The sequence below is a fragment of the Chinchilla lanigera genome, unplaced genomic scaffold (genome assembly GCF_000276665.1).
Source record: "Chinchilla lanigera isolate Chin_1 unplaced genomic scaffold, ChiLan1.0 scaffold00005, whole genome shotgun sequence".
NCBI classification, from domain to species: Eukaryota; Metazoa; Chordata; class Mammalia; order Rodentia; family Chinchillidae; genus Chinchilla; species Chinchilla lanigera.
Genome location: NW_004955406.1, coordinates 38,360,589 through 38,380,620, shown reverse-complemented (window position 1 = coordinate 38,380,620; position 20,032 = coordinate 38,360,589). Strand labels below are relative to the sequence as shown.

The 20,032-nt window shown below is 50.6% G+C and overlaps 1 protein-coding gene across 1 annotated transcript in view; it reads right to left on the bottom strand.

Annotated features, from left to right (window-relative positions):
• Lgr6 (leucine-rich repeat containing G protein-coupled receptor 6) overlaps nucleotides 1–20,032 on the bottom strand; it is a gene marked incomplete in the record, with an annotated part of 106,680 nt that overhangs the window by 1,057 nt on the left and 85,591 nt on the right. The window contains 12 exon segments of the mRNA XM_013522356.1: nucleotides 1–342; nucleotides 2,506–2,586; nucleotides 6,620–6,780; nucleotides 7,753–7,878; nucleotides 9,532–9,603; nucleotides 10,032–10,103; nucleotides 11,109–11,174; nucleotides 12,258–12,329; nucleotides 13,535–13,603; nucleotides 14,810–14,881; nucleotides 15,101–15,172; nucleotides 16,038–16,106. Of these exon segments, the coding sequence (XP_013377810.1) occupies nucleotides 1–342; nucleotides 2,506–2,586; nucleotides 6,620–6,780; nucleotides 7,753–7,878; nucleotides 9,532–9,603; nucleotides 10,032–10,103; nucleotides 11,109–11,174; nucleotides 12,258–12,329; nucleotides 13,535–13,603; nucleotides 14,810–14,881; nucleotides 15,101–15,172; nucleotides 16,038–16,106 (1,274 nt within the window).

Genomic DNA, 20,032 nt, shown 5'->3' with positions numbered 1-20,032 from the left:
CCAGCGCCAGCAGCAGCACGGCCGCCTCGGAGCCCAGCACCGCCAGGAAGCCCGTGGCGCGGCAGCCCAGCCCCGTCTCCCAGCGCGCTCCGTACTGGGCGAACTGGCCGAAGGTCACGGCGTCCACGGAGGCCAGGAGGCCGCAGGAGACGCCGGTCAAGGTGTTGGCGCCGGCAATTGCACCGACTACGAACTTGACCGGCGGCAGGGGCCCGGGCCCGGCGGCGGCAAACACGGTCAGCAGCACCAGCCCATTGCAGAGCACAGAGAGCAGCGCGATGGCCCACACGGCCAGGCGGATGCCCCAGCTCTCGAAGAGGTGCTCGCAGGGCTTGAAGGGGCCTGCAGGAGAGAGAGCTGGCGTTACCCCTCCAGGTCGAGGCTACTGGGATCCGGCCAAGGGCCGCCTGTGAACCCAGAGGATCCCCAGTCCCAGGGAGATGAGCACAGCTTCCGCCCTCAGATAACATCTGATCGCAGTGTAGGGAGAGAAGATGGGGACATAAACAGCTCTGCTTCTGAGGGGCTGCAAATGGGGTGAATACGACCCATCCTCCAGATACATGTAAAAAATAGAGCATACACACTAAATTGGTGCAATGCAAACCCAGGCGTCAAAGTAATGTTATGTAAATCAGTCTTTCCAGCGGAGCACCATATGGAAGGATGGGAGGGACAGACTAAGAAGAGGGACATACAGGAGAGGACAGGACATTAGACTTGGGATTGTGGCCAAGGCTCTGTCTGCCCAGTGATCACTGAGGACTCCGCTGACCACAGATATGGTACCAGGCCGGCTCTCTGCTGCTCCGTGCAGGTCACATTTCCTGTTGCGTATTCCTTGGTCAGTCAGTGCTTGGGAGGTAAAACAAGTGACCAAAATACAGACTTCTAGGGTTCTCCGATCTTACTTCATTAGGTGGGTGAGATTCTGGTGTTTTCCATCTCTTCCAGAGTCTGTTCTTAAATTACCTTGTAACTTTGGACCCAGTATTCTTCATTTCCTTTGGCTTGGGACTCTTGTTTCTCAGTGTATTTCTAGGTAGCTTGGGAATTTGAGAGGCTATTTGAGTGAGAGTTATTTTTAAAACATTTTTTCTGACTATGAAATAATAGATGGTAATTGTAGAAAAAATTTAAAAATAATAGGGAGATATCAAAACTGCTTATGACTTCACCTCTCAGAGAACTCATTGTTTTGGTATGTTTCTAAAAATACATATATACCTACTGATTTTTAAACTCGGTGTTTTCTGTAATAGCCTTTTATTATTTTCTTTAAGTTAAATTTTGTTAGGCATGCTTTCCCATGTCCTCAAAAATATTTTCAATGGCTGTGTACTAAAAACTCCAACATATGATGTGCTGTAATTTATCTGGCTATTTGTATGATCTATTTTAAAAGAAAGTTTAAGTTGGACCTTATTTTTTGGAACTTCCTGTTATCCCTTACTCCCTGTTGATGACTCGTTTTCATAGGTGAAATTTCTGTGGCTGTGTGAAGGAAGCATTTGGGTTTCCAAGTCAAAAAAAAAAAAAAAAAAAAACCACCACCATCTGCTTCCTCTAGGTTGGGTCAGGGCTGGGGTCCGAGCTGGGACTGGGCAGTGAGCTGTTGTCCCTAAGTGTCGAGAGCTGGTGTTGGGCAAGGTCAGGCCAGCACCACCGGCTTGAGAGGAAAAGGGGAGAAGGTCAAGTGGCCTGAGCCAAGGAAAGATGGAAACCTGGGGAATGGAGGTGGGACGAAATAGAAGCAACTGTCGTTTTCTGTTTATGCTGAACAGTTCCTGGCCTGGCCTAAGCAGGATGCTGCTGGCTTCTGGCATAGCCTGTGAGCATTTTATACAAAGGGAAGGGACCTCTTTACTGTGAGCATCTTAGGTTGAATTCTACCAAGGAGGAAGAGAATTTTCTTTCTTCCCAGCAAATGGATTTAGGTTAGAGTCTAAAGAGGTTTCTTCAGCTGTAATGGTTAGACAGTACGGTAGGAGTTATCCAGGGACACTGTGGAGTTTTTCCATCCTGAAGCGTTCTAATAAAGAAAGAATGCATTCTTTCTGGGATGGAGCAGAGAGGGCTGGGGAGGGTGACATTTCAGAGTCCCACTGAGTTCCAGGATTCTGTGATGTGGGTCTTAGGCCAAGGGAACGCTCAGAAGCAGTCTCACGTGCCTCCCTGAGCATTGGGACTAAGACATTCTTTCTTGCTTCTCCATGCCAGTGGTTTCTTCCACAGGTACAACCTCTAGTTGGCTGATTTGTAAAGGTTGCCAGACACTCCCTCACTCTCAGCCTCACTACTACTCACAGGTAGCCACCCAAAGGAGAAAACTCCAGCTCTTTCCCAGGAATTATGAGAAAAGGCCCTCCCCATAGCAGGTGGGCAGCAGGTAGAGTAAGTCCCTGAAACTTGACTACAGACCTGCCAGCTGAACTGCCCCACCATCTAGGTAGCAGAATGCCCTGTCCTCAGCCCCTTTCCCTGCTCCCCAAGCTCTCATCTCACCTGGAATAGGGCTACACTGGACACTGGGGTGTGGCTTTGAGTCCTCCATTTCCAGCTGGAGCTCATCCAGGTCCAGGTCATCTGAGAGGGGAGACAAGAAAGTGGCTCCTGGGTCATGGTGTCAGTTACCCACCTTCCCGGTAACTCCCACTCATTTGAGCAGATTCGCCTCGCACTAACTCTGCTCAGTCCTGGTCATCTGGCAGCTCTGCATATCTGTTTCTAACCTGGGGTGTAAATATTCAACATCTCCTTATTATCCGTGTGTGGATTATGTGCACTGTTGATTCTGTACTTTTCACCCAGACTTGCTCTTTCTGTCACTCAGCATTCTCCTGTGCCTTCTTCTGGCTTTAGGTTGGAAGTGCTGCTGAGAGTTTGGGGTGGTGGCTGCCCTAGTAATGGGAGCTAGAAATCATATGGTTCTCTCTTCTGGCCAGGGTGTCATTGCAATTCCCTGCCCATCTGTGAACTACATTAAGGAGAGATCAATAAGGTGCAGTGTGTTGACAGGTTAACCAAGGATAGTGAAGGAGCAGAAGTCATTTGTGTGAGAAATAATCAAAATTAACTGGGGGATATTTAGCTTGCAGAAGGCAAAACTAAGTCAGGATATTATGGCTGACAAACAGTTGAAAGCTTAAGTATCAAGGAGACTCCTACATACTGTTTTGCCCCGTAATGTAGAACATCAATAGATGGATTGTCTAAGATTGCGGACTATAGTTTAAATGGAGACTTTTTAGCTCTTCCTACAAAGAACAAACCCCCACAATTAGTTGTCCTACAAAACAACACCCCACCTTTAAGAAGTGCACAGTGGACTCATGTAGCTGAACACAATGCCAACTATATTTGGGCACTGGGCAAGTATAGAAAGAGTTGGGATGAGTAAGATATGGTCCTGCTGAGAGTTTATGGAGACAACCGAGGAAACAAATCGTCATGCTACATCAACTCATAGATTTACTTAACAAAGATGAGCGTTCCTTTTTATTTTACTCTTCTTGTGACTCCTCATCTTCATGGCTGCACCTTCCCAGCAGCTACACGAGGCAGGTGACGGACAAGGAAACTGAGGCTTATTGAAGTTGAGCTTGCCCCAGGTCTCACAACCAGAGAGTGACTGAACAGAATTGAAATGCGGATTTGTCTGACTATGGAGCCCAGTTATTTATTTACTCATGGAGATGGAGTAGTTATTTGGGGAGGGTAAAGAATGGGAAGGAGGTGGGGAGAGGTACAGATGCAGAAGCTGGGCATAATTTGTTCCTGGAGATATGGAAGCAGAAAACCCCTAAACTGAGAGAGCACTTTCACCCTGAGTGAGATGTTGGACTAGATAACCATTAATGTTCCTTTCAATTCTAATGCCATAGGAGATTTCTTTTTTCTCATTCACAGTTGCATGTTTGTTTGCTCCAGTTTGGAGACTGAATTGAAGACCTTGTGCATACTAAGCAAATGCTTTACCCCTGAGCCGTATCCCCAGCCCGTGGCAGTAGCTCTGCAACTAGGACTTTTGAACTCCAGGGAGTTATGGACATCTTGGGGATTCACAAATTCTGTAAGAGAGGCACTCGGGAGGCTGAGGCAGGAGAATTGCTGCAAGTTCAAGGCCAGCCTGAGCTACATAGTGAGTTCAGGACCAGCCTGAACTATATAGCAAGACCCTGTCTCAAAAAACCAAAATAAAAAATAAAAATAAATTCTGTAAGAATTTTGAAAGGACTGGGAACATAGTTCAGTAGTAGAGCACTTGCCTAGCATATATAAGCCCCTGGGTTTAAACTAGCATCACAAAACAATTTTTAAAACTGTTTTTAAAGAATAAAACTTAAGTTTCTCAACTCAGACTGGGAAGTTGTCTGAGGACCTGCGTGGGAAGACAGAATTGCTTGTCTTTAAAAGTCACCTCTATATTATTCAGGATTAGGAGTGCCCTGTGGCGCTTCCTCCAGCCTAAGGGGATGGGTAGGTAACTCTGTGGCTCCTGTCCTTGTCTTTGGCTGTTTCTGTGTGGATCCTTCCTCTCCACTTAAAGAGTAAACACTTTGGGTTGGGAGTTTTCCCAGGAGGCTGGAAGGCTGTGGAGCTGCCCTTGGTTGGCCTGGACAGCACCAGGGCAGGTAGAAGGCTGAGGTGTGCCCACAGAGTCTTGGCATTTCCTTCCCTCCCTACCTTTCATTCCATGCCCGCCCCTCTGCTCTAGAATGGAGCTTACCAATTCTTTGAAATCAAAATGCGTGAATGAAATACAAGGGGCAAAACCCAGGGACTCTGTCTGAGGCTGGGAAAGTCACAGCCAAGGTGTTAAGTAACCAGTCTTCAAACAAGGAGGAAATCGAATCTGGCTGGAGCAGCAGCTCCTGGCTTTCTTTGTGGAGGTTCAGTTGCTCCCACAGGAAGAAGGGGGGCCCTGCTATAGCTCCCATTACAGGCAGCAGGCAGCCCACGAGCTCGACGTCCTGTGGTTCTCCAAGACTTAAGCCCGGTGGAAAGTTTCACCTTGAGGAAGAAAAATTTCCACTCCTCCTTCCAGCCCCCTGAGGGAGTGTGCAGCAGACATCCGGGAATGTCCCCCTGGGACAGCAGTCTGCAAGCTCAGCCAACTGCTGGCCTCCTCCTCCTCATGTCCTGTACCCTCCCTGGGAGGTGCTTGGGTACACTGGGAGGGAGGCTCTCAGATACATCCCCCCCCACCCGACTGCTTGCCCAACGTTTGGAGTACACAGCAGCTGAGAGAGGTGTATTGTCTCTTTCATTTAAAGATAAGGACATTGAGGCTCAGAAAGCCTCCCTAAGACTAAATAACTTGTCTAAGGCAACTCAACTGGTCAGTTGTATAATTGGGTTCAATTCTGTCTACACCATCATGAGATGTCTTTCTTATATATTAAACGTTATTTTTCTGTCCAGCTTCTTCATCGAGGTACTGTAGAAAGGAAGTTCAAGGTAGAAAAATGTATCCAAGAAGCAGGGCTCCTTGTCTTTTTCTCCTATCTATCTCTGTAGGGAGAGGAAAGTATTCCTTTCCACCTTTTACCTAAGGATCACTTAGTAGATGACCCCTTAAAACTCCCTGGCTACTCAACTATAATCTTTCCCTTTTACCCCAACTCTTTCAGAAACAGATCTATCTGACACAAGGCTCTGCGAGGCCTTCTTGATCCCAGGGGCTGCTGAGGTGTCACTCGCAGATTCACAGGCAGACTGGAGGCACACAATAGCTTCAGAGGACACTAATCCCAGCAATGTTCCTTTTGGTTCCAGAACTTTGTGAAGGTTAGGCTTGATTGTGTTAACTTGATTGACTTTGGGATTCTCTCAGGTGATTGGTGGAGTATACTTCTGGGTGATGAGGGTGGGTCATGGAGGGGTGGCCTTGGGATCTCTGGTTCCTGGCCCCTTCCTCTCTGGCAGGCTCTATTTCCCTGTGCTGTTTCCCAGCAGCCATGAACTAAGCAGCTTTACTCCACTCTGATGTGCCTGCCTTGGAGCTAACTGACCACAGACTGAATCCCCTTAAAACATAAGCCAACTTCAACTTTTCCTCTTTCAAGTTTGAGTGTTAGGTATTGTGTCCAGCAATGGGAAAACTGATGAATACAAACACATTGTGAGGGAATTTTACTTTTTTCCGGAAGCAGGTTTAATTCAATCGATTTAATTGAATCCTACATTTGACTCAAGGTGATTAACCAAGGATTCTGTCTTCTCTGAAAATGCCCTGAGTTGGAGGAATCTGGTGACTAGGGGGCATCGTGGAGAAGCAGCATGTGAGCCATAAGTATTGAGACAGATGCACCAGTATTGAGACAGATGGTGAGCATAAAGTGCTTGTGAACGCAAAGGCTGGGCAAGTGTTGGGACATTACTGCTGCTGTCATTACATCCTTACTCTTCCCCAAGCACCTCCAGGGTGCAGCCTGGGAGAGACAAAGTGGAAACATTGGCAGAGACTCTCCTAGGTCCCAAGCACTCCCCACCCCTACCCCCACCCCTACACCAAGACTTCTCTCTCCAGCTCCTGTGAGACCTCTTTCCAGGTCCCGGAGCTTCCTCTCTAACTTACAGCCCCCAACTCGCCAGCCCAGGGCCTCCAGTCACTCACAGTGGGTCTCAGCTTGTCCAGTAAGGAGGCTCAGGGGCTTCTTTGGGGCCTCCTGCTCCTCCAGGTGGAAGTCCTCAGCATGCCACTGCCCGGAGCCCTTAGAGAAGCTGGCACAGGGGCCATAGGCACAGCACTGGTAGGCATAGGGCACCTCCAGGATCCTGGCCGAGGAGAGAAAGGCAGCCTCAGTATGTTTGGAGTCTAAGACTTTAGTCTAAGTGAAAAGAGCTCCAGTCCAAGAATCAAGCACTCAGTGCCTGCTGTTCAACCCTACAGCACCCTGCTCCCTGTGCCAGCAGCCTCCTGGGCTTCCTTTGTGAGAGTCTTGCAGCCTAACTGGGCTCTGGAGGACTCTGGACATATTCCAGTTTTCTCCTCATTCATCTCCAGCACTGAGATGGGGAAGAAACCTTCTGTCCAGCGGGCTCAGAAAGCGCAAAAACTTCTTTGAGGGGACATAGTACTCTGGATGCTCTGCCCTCGATCCTGGGCAGCAACTTCTTTTATATTTAAAGAGGCAGGGATGTTCCTAGTGACTCTTTACCCTTCCCCTTTGAGACTCACAGCCTGTCTCCCACCCTTTCTGGGCACATCAGAACTGGATTTGGTGCCCTCTGAAGGCCAGGGCAGATGCCTTGGGCATCTAATGAGCTTGCAGCGGATGGGGCTTGGGCCACACAGGCTGCACTGCTGTCACTGCTGCAGAAAAGAGGTCTGGATGTCATTAGCACCAGGGACTTGCTGTGTAGCTTGTTTTCCACTCATCAGTGCCCTGGGCTCTGCCCTGATCCCAGGGGCCAGATGCTGCCCATGTGATCATGGATAGTCTGGCCATGTGGAACCAGGCACAGGGCAAGGAGGTCTACGGGCCCTTCACATTGCTTCTGTCCTCACAGGTGGTTCTTGGGGTGGGGGAAAATGCTAAAAGAGACAAGGAGGAAGGGGAGGTGTGTACCAGACCATGGCCAGGCTGGAAGGAGGGCAGGTGAGCACTTCCCATGCAGTCCTGGTCATACTCTAAGCCACCCGGCTTTTCTCGGGCTGAGGCCCTGTGGCTTTCTCCATGTCCCTCCATGCTTTTTATCTGACCAGGGGCCAACCTCCACCGGGGTCGGGGAAAGCCAGGCTCTCACCTCAGTTTTGGGAAACTGTCCTTGGAGAAGGCCTGAGACAGAGCCGGGTTCCCTTTGAGCTTCAGATGCATCAGGCCCCCAAGCCCGGCCAGGGGCAGTGTGGCCAGCTGGTTGTCTGTCAGGTCCCTAGGACAGTGGATGGTCAGGGTTATTGGCAGTCATTGGGGTTGCTGAGGGGGCAGGGCTGTGCTGAGGGTGTGGCCAGTGTGCCTGGGATGGAAGCAAGAGGAGAGGAGCAAAGGACAGAAGATAAGCATAGAGAGAAGACAGCATTACTTGCTGGGGGAAGAGGACTCTCAAAAGTTGCTAGAGGCACCATCTATAACTCATTCATCCATTCATTATTCATTCGGCAAACATTGGGTGCCAACCATGTACTAGGGACTGTTCTAGGTTAATACTAAGCTGTCCCAATGTGAAGGTAACATCCCTCTCAGCTCCTGTGCTCAGGTCTGAATCCCATCCCAGCACCCTCTGTCCGCCCTACCCAGGGAACCTAGCTGCTGTTTGCTTCTTTCCTGTCTCTCCTCTGCTTCTTTGATGACTCAAGAAGCCAGAGCTGAGGGTAGGACAGAGTTGGCTACAAGCAGGGATTGGGTCATTCGTTTCGCCTGGCTGTGCCTGCCTTGTAGCCAGAGGTGAGGACATACATGGTCTTACATGGGAGTTGGGTTAGAGGAAGCCAGGGCTCCAAAGCAAACAGCACAGCCACAGCCGGTGCATCGTGGAAACAGCTCTAGACTGGGAGGCAGGAAACCTGGCACTGTCACTGACGCACTAGGTAACCAAAGGGAGTCACAGATCGGCCTGCGTTCCAATGTCCTCATCTCTCAAAGGGTAAAAATATCTGCCCTACCTATGTGGCAGGAGCAGAGCAAACAGGAGAGGGAAGAGGGAGGTGAGGGTTTTGCAAATCTGTGGCCCAGACCCAGAGAGCCGCAGACTGGGGAGGGACCATGTGCCACCAGGAACTCTGGGTTCTGGTGCTTGGCTTAGAGCAAACTTCTGCCCCTGGGCCTTGGAGACATCACTGTGGAGTGAGGGGCCCGGGTTGGATTCTCTGAGGCCAGGTTGGGGCTAGGCCAGAGGAATCTTTGTCTTACTCAGAAAGAAGCCCCTTCTAGATGGATGTGGCTTCAGGACACACAGGCTAGCAAGGAGCCACATAGGCTATCGGCTCCCCTGTGGGCAGGAACCTTCGTGCAGTGGACAAGCTGCACCATAGTGCAAGGAAGCCCCATCAGAAGCCCTTCTTACCCTGATATAATGACCATATAGCAGGATGGCAGACTTCTTGTTTATATCCCATGCAATTTAGAGGACCTGTGGTCCCCTACTGCCCTGCAGAATGGCAGTTCTCAGAGTAGTGCTCAAGCAAGGGACCCTCGAGCACTGAGACCCTGGCTCCCACATCAGCCACCACCCTCTAGCACTGAGAGGGAGTGCCAGGCCCACACGCTCTGTACTGGCGCATGGAGAGGATGTAGAGGCCGGGGTGGGTTCGGGTAGGGGACATGAGGAGGCCCGGGTCCGCCAAAATGTTGCAGAACATTAGCAGATGATGTTCCAGCGCCTGCGGGAGGCAGGCTGTGTTTATCAGGCTCCACAGTCTGTCAAACGGACTGTCAGAATGATTGATTAAGCTGGAGCCCATCTCGCTTGGATATGTAGTCAAACATGGGTGTCCCTTCTCAGGGGTGGCCCTCCCTTCCCCCTCCCCACCAGCCCACAGCCCCAGTTGGTCCCCAGTGTCCTGGAGGAGTGTCAGCAGCCACTTACAGCTTGACCAAGGAACGCAGAGTGGAGAAGGCCTCTGGGTGGATGGACCGAATGGAGTTCCAGCTCAGGTCCCTGTGGGCAGAGTGTGTGATAGGAGAGGACAGTGACCTATGGAGGATGCACTGCTCCCATCTGGGCTCTCCCTCACATACTCCCCATTTGATTTGCTCCCAGCAGCGGTGACCTTAGCCTTCAGGGGACCTTAGCCTTGAGTTCCTTCTGCTGCCCGACTCCCAACCTGGCTGTGGACCTCAGAACAAGGACCTAGCAGCTTGGCTCCTGAGCCTCATGGCCCCTTGGGTACCAGCTGGAGAAATGGCTTGTGAACCCATCCGGGGGGCAAGGTCCCTCTCCAGTGTGTGCTGGAGAAAGGGCTATGGAGCAAGCGGGTGCCGTGCCTGTTGTGTGCTTACACAGGACACGTGCGCTGTGAGTTCGAGCATGCCAGAGGGATACGGTGGCTCCTCCACGACCCACCCCTGGGCACTGCAGGTACTCACAGGGCTTGTAAGGAGCTCAGCTGGCTGAAGGTGTCCGCTCCAATTTTCCAGATGCGGTTGTGTTGGAGGCCACTGGGGCAGCAAGAAAGGCTTGATGAGCTTGCAAGCTCAAACTCTGGCTCTGCTCCACACCCCCCAGCACTGGGAGGAAGAAAAGAGAGCCCCCGACTTCTCCTGGCATGGGAAGAAAGGGCCCAGCCCACGGAAGTCACCAGAATTAAAGGGAGCACAGGGGGATCCGGTTGCCTTGGGTAAGTGGGTCAGGAGACAAAGCCACAAAACCATCCCTGTGGCCCAAAAGAGAGTTAGCTTCCAGTGTTCCCACCGGGCCTGGCTCCTAGCCCAGCTGAGCTGCGCCCCACGCTCCCCTTCCACGTGGGTCCTCAGACCCCAGCACGGCAGTGGGACACCGCCCAGCCCTGGGGCAGCTGGAGTGACTGGGTTGAGCTGAGAAGCACAGCTGAGTACCCAGGCAGTCTGCATAGGAGCTGGACCCCGGACCCCTTCTTGCAGAGTCACCCAAACAGGACAAACCCTGGTGTGGTCCCTCTCCTGGCCCCCAAAGCACTGCTCTGCCTAGAGGCAGGTACCTACCCTGGAGGCTCTAGAGGCCTTCGAGCTTGAGAGAGCAGGAGCTGGGTGCGCAGAATTTAGGATTTTTAAAGTAGCTTTTTTCCCTGTGAAACTTGGACCTCACGTATACTTGTATATATGTATGTGAGCAAACGTGTGCCTGTGTGTGTGTTAGGGGAGTGTGACAATGAGAGAGCAGGGAGCCCCAGCTCCTCGGAAGCCTCGTGTCCAGCCCTTTGAGCCCTGATATGGCCTTGACCCACCACCAGCCGCATCACTACTGCACTTCTGTGTTGCTGTTGAGTCCCATACAGCCCCTGGGTCTGTCTGCTGTGTGAGCCCTAAGGGTCATGTCCAGGCCTCTGCCAAGCTCCTACCCCTAAATCCTGGGTTCAGCCAACTCCAAGAAAGAGAAAAATGCTTTTACCCTCGTTGCCCACCTCCCCTCAGGCCTGCCCAGCTCTGGTTTGTATGCCTTTGCCCCTCCCTGGCCCCCAGACTTACATTTCCTCCAATTTCTGACACCTGTGCAGGCTGGGCAGCTCCTCGATCTGATTGTGAGACAGCTCCCTGGAAGAGACAGGAAGTCCAGGGCTGGGGCACAGCGGCGGCGTGGGGGTGGGGGAAGCAGCTCTGGCTGTGCTTTCCTGTTAAGCAGCTGAAGGTCTTGGGGACCTGCAGGGACACGGCTGTGGACACACCTCCCACCAGGGAATTGGTTTCCTCAATTAGACTCCTCTTCATGTCCCCCTGCTAAGCCCCGCTCCTCACTGGGCCTGGGTGGGGCTGGCTCAGCATTTTTTCCCAGTGGTGCTGCCTTTCCCACAGGAAAGCCTGGAGGACTCTGGGAGCATCCTGCAGGAAGTAGAGTAGGGAGTGATGGACATGGGGACAAGAAGAGAGACAGAGAGTGAGCTGCAGGGCAGGGAGACAGCCAGCAGGCATACATGCATTACTGAGCAAGCTGTCGATGCCAGCCCAAGTGAACAACACCCATAACCACCACTTACAAAGTTGGCAGTGCCCTCAGAGAGCATCTGGCCCTACCCTTTCACTCAGCAGTTGAGGCACTAAGGCCCAGGACCAGTCCTAGGATTCAGTGCCAGACAGTGGCAAGGCCCATATTTCCAGACAGGGTCAGTGTACCCACTGGGACTGTGGGACTATGGACCCTGGTGAGGAGCCTCAGATTTAAACTAGAGTCAGGGAAATAGAAAAAATCCCCCTTGATTTACCTTACAGGTCGCTTGAGTACTTCCTTCAACAGTCCCAGAAAGAATTAACTTTCTTGTACATATTAGAGTAATAATGCCATTTATTGAGCACCTACTGTGTGCCAGGGTCCTTACACATATTTTTTCAACCCTCAAAAATTTATTTGCACTTCTTAGATGAGGAGACTGAGGTTCAGAGACATTAAAGAATGACCCCAAATAAGTGCAGCTAGTGAGGGGCCTAACTGGTCCTCAAACAACCCGTGTCTGACTCCAAAGACCAATCACTGTCTTTTTGTCTGGAACAAGAGAGGATAGCCCAGTCCCTCTTGGGCAGGTCTCAGCGGAAGCCTAAGCTGCTATGACCTAGTGGATAGAAGAAGGAGAGGCTTTTCTGGGGCACAATGCCATGACTGTGGAATGCTTATGAGCCACTCACAGGACTCGGAGCCTGGGCAGCTGTTGGCACATTCCTGGTGGGAGCAGCCGGATGCCCGCACGGGTCAGGGTCCTGCAGGGAGAACAGAGACACAGCTGGCACCAGTCCCAGGGCCCAGTCATTCCCAGCTACACATCTCCAGCTCTGGGTCTGATACTGTCCTGGGAGGACAGAACTGACAAAAGAGAGATGTAATGGGAGAGACAGGGCAGGGGGTGGGGCTGTGGGGACAGAAAGGAGCAGGCAGCCGTTGGCATCTGAGTGCCAAGCTCCCCTGGGGCTGGAGGAGCTGGGGTAGGAAGCGAAGAGAGAGGGCCACAGCCGAGGGGCCTCTGCTGGGCAGACAGACTTTACAAGCCCAGCCCCACCCATTCCCCCCAGCCCAGCCCCACCCCATCTCTCATAATGGTCTCCAGCAACACTGGGCCTGTGGGACCAGGACTAAATCTTCTGTGCTCTAGGGGCTGTATGGAGGAGGGGTAGCCATGGAAGGGAGTAGACAGAAAAAAGCTCAAGTGGGATCATGGGAACAAAGCACAGAGTTTACTCCCTGCGCCTTGGGGTAGGGAGAAGAGAAGGGAAAGAAAGAAAGACCCAGGGTGGAGAGGGCTGTGAGGGCAGATGGGAGAATGGGCTTGGCTTAGGCACAGGGTGTCCTAGGAAAGACCCAAGGCCAAGGTCATCCTTGCGGGACTGTTATTTCTCTCATGGAAAATTTTCTACATGCCAGCAACACTGGAGCAAGACAATAGAGGCACAGAGCAGAGTTCCAGTCCCAGCGAGGCCATGAATGAGCTGTGAGATGTGAGGCAGGGAGCTGACTTCCTGGCTCTCTGGTGTTTGCTTGATTGTTTCACTCATTCCTTAAAATGCATTGAAGGCCTACTATGCACTGCCACCCCTTCCCTCCACAGGGTATAATAACAGAGAGTCTGAGAAGGCCTTTGTTCAGAGCAAGCTGCAGAATGACAAAGAAGGTGGGTTTTCACAACCCCCACTCCCTGCCTGTGTCCGCAGTGCACGCATGGCCTGGGGTTAGGAACTCTGAAGTCAGATTTGAAAAATCCCAGCACAGTAAACAGAGGAAGGCCAGCCTCTCATCCGCATCCCGCCAGCCCCTGCCTGGCCTGCAAGCAGCACTGCATCAGGAGATAACCATGGTCTGATGCAGGCCATGCAGCAAGAGGCAGGCCAGAGGAGGCGACAGCTTTCCAGGACACGAGATGGACGAGCTCCCGGGGAGATAGAGCAGGTGGAGGGAGAGAGAGTCCACTCACAGGATCTCCAGGCTGGTGGTGCCTTTGAGGTCTGGGAACTCCTGGATGTCTGTGGCACCGTTCAGGGATCTGGAAAGGGAGACAGTCTTGGAAAGGTGAGTCAAGGCATCTCAACATGGGTATTTTTAACCTAAAGGGACACACTCACCTTTTGGGGACATGTCAACTTTCCCCAGCCGCCCCCAAAGCAGCCATGCTAGCCTGGGTGGAGACTGATTGGTGCACAGAAGGCTTCAGATAGCCAGTTTCTTAGGTTGGCTCAGCCCGCCCTAGCCCAGATTGAGCTAGGCAGCTTCAATATTGCAACAATAAGAACAACAACAAAAACAAAAAGATAAGGGACATGGGAACCACGTGTTGAAAAGTCAACAGCATGGTGCTTCTAATAAAAAGTCCTTGGCTGCTGGGCTTGCCTCTTAGAGCCTGAGGTAGGGTCTCTCTTAATTAGCCACCTGCTGTGGCTTTATTTGGCTTCACTTTCTTTAAAACTGCTTTAGACTGATGGTTTTCCCTGCCTGCTGTTCCCTATCACGGAGAGGACATGGAGCCTGCGCACAACAGGACACAAACAAATAAGACCCTGAGAAGAAGGCAGTATCCAGCAATGAGGCCAAGATCAGAAGTTGGGGATTTGGGTGCATGTCTGGAGAGTACCCCAGCACCTCAGGTTCCATCAATAAAATGGGCCAGTAAGAGCTACTCCCATGGTTGGGATGGAGCTGGAATGCACTAAGGAACATGCGGCAGGTGCTTTGAAGGCATCAGCTATGTTACCGTGAGGCCACGGTGCTGAGAGCAAGCCATGCATGCTTTTGAAGAAGAGAGACCTGGCTGGGAACTGCAGGACTGGGAAGGAGGAAAGGAAGGCACACCTACAGGCCAAGTGTGCTGAAGACCACGGTAAGAGTCCCAGGGAGCTATGCTCCAGGGTCTCTGACAGCCAGCTTTGAAAATGCACAGCTTTTGGACCTGGGTCAGCTGTTCACTCAGCAGGGCCCTATGGGACAGCATCCATGAGCAGGCTAACCAGAGAAGTCAGATAAAATGCCTCAGAGAAGGACCTCTTTATCCATCTCCTACTGCTGGTTTCGGACGTGGAGTGAGGCCATTCACACAGCTGGGTAGAGATGTGAGGAAAGTGGGGCCGTCTCCCCAAAGGCCATGCTTCCCAGCAGGGCCATACATTGTAGGGGAGAAACCTCGAGCAGAAACAGGAGGGAGCAAGACATGAAGAAGGGGTGGTCCAGGCTGCGGCAGCCCACAGGCAACACTTACAGCGTGTGTAGTTTAGGCAGGTACTGGAAGGCTGACCTTCCCACAGACTGGATTGGGTTATCATAAAAGTGTCTGGAAGAAAAGACCCAAACACCTAATTCAGTTTCTTGTTGCTTTCAGTGGGAACCAAGGCTGACCACTGCTTCCTTCTCCTCCCAGGGGAAACCCAGCGAAGAGACAAGAGGGAGTGAGTGGTCCTCCCATCTTCCTGCCTTCCTGGTGCTTTCTAAGAGCCCTGTCCTCCTCTTCCCTGCAACACTCAGTGCCCAGAGCCGCATGAGCAGTACTCACATCGTCTGCAGCAGAGGGTTGCCCATGAAGGCCCTCTCGGGTATAGCCTTGATGTTGTTGTTGTGGAAGCCCCTGCAAGACAGCACCCAGGAGTGGTGGGGGTTTGGGGTGGGGAAAGACATAGACATCTGTGAGGCTGACTGGACAGCTTGTGGACAAACAGACACCAGCCTGGAGACTCTAGGTTCAAGTCTTGCCTGTGAGCTTCCTTCTTTGTTCAGTAACACACTTATCCTTTCTCAAACAAGAGCCAAGAGAGCAAGGCTGGAGCCTCAGGCTGCAGATCTCAGGAAGCCTGAGAGAGCAACTCAAGGGCAAGTTGTCAAGAGGGGACCTCTCCTTGGTCCCGTGTGGTAGGAACCCTGGTGGGTCCCCACAGAGGAAGCCAGGGGTATGTGCTAGAAAAAGGAGGGTGCAGAAAGAAGAGAGCTTCCAGGGGACCCTGGGGGGAGGATGTTCCTCAAATGGAGGCTGGCTTGGCCTCAAAGCCTGGAAATGAAGGGGACTGGCACTCTAGGTCTTAGGTGGTAGTTTAAGTTATGAAGACCTGGGCTGTATGAAAGTTTGGGACTCATTTCATAAACCTTCAGCCCCTCTTCATTTGACTCCACTCCAGTTTACAGTAAGCCTCTTAGATCCTTATGAGCTTCTGCAAGACAGGGGCAATGCCCAGCCCAGGCTACCAGAGGTGGCTCATGCCATGGGTCTTCCCCGGCTTGAAGACCCAGGGTCACTTCTGCTGATGACATACCATTAGGAAATGTTCAAAGCCAAGCTAATGAGGCCTGTGACTACTTAGAGCTGTCCTGGGGGCCAGGAAAGGCCCGTAGCTACAGCTTTTACAAGGACCATGGGAGGTGAGGAGGTGAGGGAGGCCAAGGCTGGCCCCTGCCCTCGGGAGGAAAAGATGCCCACAGACACCAACAGAGCAGCTTACAGTTCCTGCAGTCTGCCCAGGGTCCGGATGGCCATGGGGAACTCCTGCAGCTCGTTATAATTCAAGTCTCTGGAATGGAAAGCAGAGCTGTCATTAGCGTAGAGGCTTAACGGGGCATGTCAGGGTCCCTGAGAAATGGAAACTTGGCTCTGGGATTGGCCAGAGGGATGGGTTTTCCAATCTGTTGGATCCAGCTGCCAATGTCTGGAAACACATTTTTGGAATGCTTGTACTCCATTCCTACTCCACAAATCCTTAAGCTCCGCGTCTTTCTGGCACCAGAACTGTTTGAAATGGGGGATGTATGTTGAGGGTGTGGGTACCTGGAACCACACCCCTCAGAAGTCTCCACAAGCTGAGGAAAGTATCTCAGGCCTTAGGAGACATGAGGGGTGGTGGGGGAGAGGAAGAACGGGGTGATATTTAACATTTTGTTACTAGCATTAGGGCTCCCAGAAAGTTCCAAAGGTGACTTACCTTAGCTATGGCCTTGGCTGTCATCCTCTAAAATGTGTATAGCAATTTTTATCTTTGGATAGTGGTATGACTGCCAATCTTTGTTTTCTCTTATGCTTCTCTGCATTTTCCTTTTTTTTCTTTTTTACAAAGAACCCCATTTGGCAAGGTTCTAGGCAAACAGGCTTCTAACAAACTATTGTTGGAAATTTGAATGTGTACAACCTTTAGAAACAATCTGACCATCACTTCAAATTAAAACATTCATTCATACTCAGGCCCTCCAAGTCTAGGACTGCAACCTACTGAAGAGTCTGTGCTCGTGCATAAAGATCTATGTAAAAAGATGCTCATAAAAGCATGGTTTAGGTGCCCTTGGTCTTTGTGCCTTTGGTAGCCATGACAGGGTAAAGGGAGGGAGGAGAAATGGGAGAGACCATGGGCCAATTTGATTTTCCTCAGAAACAAAAGATTTAGAGCTATTCATGACAAACAAGAGCCCCAAAGGCAGAGGCAGGCTGTAGAAAGAGGGGGTGTCTGAGTTTTGTGGGAGACAATGAAGAGTGACTGGGAAGCACAGAGTAAGAGTTGCCGAGTACTTTTTAAAAGTTCCGCTCTATGTCAGTGATGGGGTTTCCTCTTGGCAGGGCTGAGAGACTTAAGAGAGACAGCAACTTGCAAAATGTCAAGTTGGCTTTGGTTTTACACAGTAGCCAATGAATTAGCCTCATGGGGAAATGTGCCTGACCTGGGTGGTCCTGATGCCGCGAAGATCCTGTTTCTGAGGGTGACAGTCACAGGCTTTGTTAATGGGGTTGTGTCAGTTCCAGTGTCCCTTTTGAGCCTCCCAGGAGGACCCCAGAACCACAGTCCATTTTTCAACCTTTTAAAGCCACGTGTATCCTGACAATTGTAAGGTTGTCCAGTGCCAGGGCAGGGGGACCACATGGAGGTCCTCTAAGTACAGAGAGAGTTGGCAAGATTTTGTGGGTAAATATGATGGTAACACAGAGATAATGACAGGCTCTTCGGCATGACAGGGTCATTACGCTTAATAGTCCACAGGTAGAGCCAGGAACCCAACCCAAGGGCCAGAGCAGCAGTGACAGGCATCTGGCAGCCAGTGGGCAGGATAATTGCCCCCTCCACACACACACTAATTACCCAATTACCTTCAGACTGCCCTGGTGATTCTGGTAATTGCAGCATAAAATCCCTTCTGCTGGCCTCGGCTCTGCTTGTCCTTTAAGGAGCCAAACACCTTGGCTTCCCACATGTCACACCTTGATTTGCTCAGAGACAGTCTCACAGCCAGGTGAGCATCAGTCTGTGGTCAAGCTGAGGCCAGGATGGGTGCAAAGCACATAGACTGAAGCCATAGGTACCGGAGTGGGCCACAGGAGGATCTTTAAACTCTGAGATTCCTGCAGTTCTACCAAAGGCTTCAGAAGCTGCCTGGAACATCGGATGGGTAGAGTTGTGAATGGAGGCATCAGAGATGAGAGAGATGGATGCTTTTTGGTCTTAAATTTTTTATATAATTCATTGTCCTATCTGTCTTTCAAAATCATGAGTTCCCTTTCTAATTTGGTTCAGTTCTCTTAGGAATTCTCCACTGTTGCCCAAGGAGATTGCATTTCCCATGAGTTAGATGGATGTAACTTCATTGAAAAGCCTTAATATTGAATCAATATCTAAAGGCAAAGCATTGCATTAGTCTGGCCTCAGAGCCTTTGCTTGCTATTGTTTCTGCCTAGAATGCTCTTCCCCCAAGTACTTATATGGCTTATTTCCTTGCTTCACGCAGGTGTCTGCCCAAATTACATCTCATCAGAGAGGCCTTCTCTGACCACTCTGTTTCAAATAACATACCCTGTCTGTCATTCACTATTCATTCACCACATGTGCTAGATTAAAAGTGATCACAGGGCTGGGGATGTAGCTTAGTGGAAGAATGTATACTTAGTATGCCTTAGTCACTGGGTTTGACCCCAACAACCCTGAACATACTAAATAAAATGCATCTTATTTTAAAAAAAAAGAATCTAAAAAAAGGGGGTCACAAATCCTTTGCAGTTTCTCCTATCAAAAGGTGGCACCAACCTGACGACTAGGCTGGCTATGTGAATGGCACTGATCAATAGAATAAGGTGGAAGTGGTATGGTCTGACCTAACCCTAAATCACAATCCTCCACCTTTGTCATACTAGAATACTTGCATTACCATGTAAGGAAGTCCAGGCTGGACTCTTGAATAGGAGAGCCATGTGGACAGAGAACAGCCAATAGCCAATAGCCAGCAGCAAGGCCCCAGGTCCTGAGTGAGGCCCTGCCCTAGCTGAGCCTCCAAATGACCGCAGCCTCCTGAGTGAGCTGGGGCGGGGGTCTCCAGCAGAAGAATCACCCAACAAGCCCAGCCAACCCATGTATTCAGGAGAAATAACAAGGTATTGTTTGAAGCCACTGTTTTGGAGTGAGATGTGACATAGCAATGGATAATGAGACACCCTGCTTTCTTTGCCCTCATAGAATTTATTGCCACCTGACACATTTATTTTCTTCCCATCCAACCAGAGTGAAAGCTTCTGGAACACAAGAACTTACTCTGTCTCATATTCTACATACCAGAATAATATCTGGCACTGATCAGGAACTTAACAAATACTTGTTAAATGAATAAATCCAAGGCTCTAAATAAACAGTTATAATAAAGCATTAATAAATTCTTAAGAAATCTAGGGTATTTGGGGGTATGTTCTTAAGATTTTGAGGTTGATGTCACAGTGGCACATGATAGTCCCAAGTGACACTGTTAGCCACAGAGGCCATGGGATGAGGCCATGGAATGACTTTGCTATCACTTAGCTTTTGTACAGTTCACTGGACTCATGTCCAGGCAGCTGAATTGAGTGGTTCCAGCCCTTGTTGGCCGTTTCTGGTCAGGAATTTCTGGTCAGGAATTTTGCCAAGAGTGGACTAACAGTAGGAAAAGACACATGGTAAAAGGCATGTGAACTAGAAGGTTATTTTTATAGAGAAATGTGGAAGAAGAAAAATTGCACAAATGTCAAAAAGAATTCTGCAAGCTCCACACCAATGAGGTGGCCTGGATTTTCCCATGTGGATGTCTACATAGATTCAATGACTTGGGCAATTGCCAAAGCCCTTCCTCATTTGGTGCTGTGTAGATATAATCTCTGGCTGTAATTGTCCAGGGAACATGTCTTTGCAACTCTCTCTACCACTAATGAATTCAACTCAGTGTAACAGACATTTGTTGCCAAATGTCCCAAAATACACAGTGAATTCTGCTGGGTAAAGTGGAAGGTAAGGAGATGGATAAAAAGCACTCCTGTCTAGACAAATGCACAAGACAACAAGGTGAGCAACTTTAGCATGATGTGGCAGGTCCTGGAGGACATACAAAGCATGAGGACCGTCAGAAACTACTGAGATCCTGCACACCTGTGAGGGCTTCATCATGCCATTGAAGGCGGGGCTAGATCTCAATGGGAAGGGATGAGCGTAGCAAGCAGGGA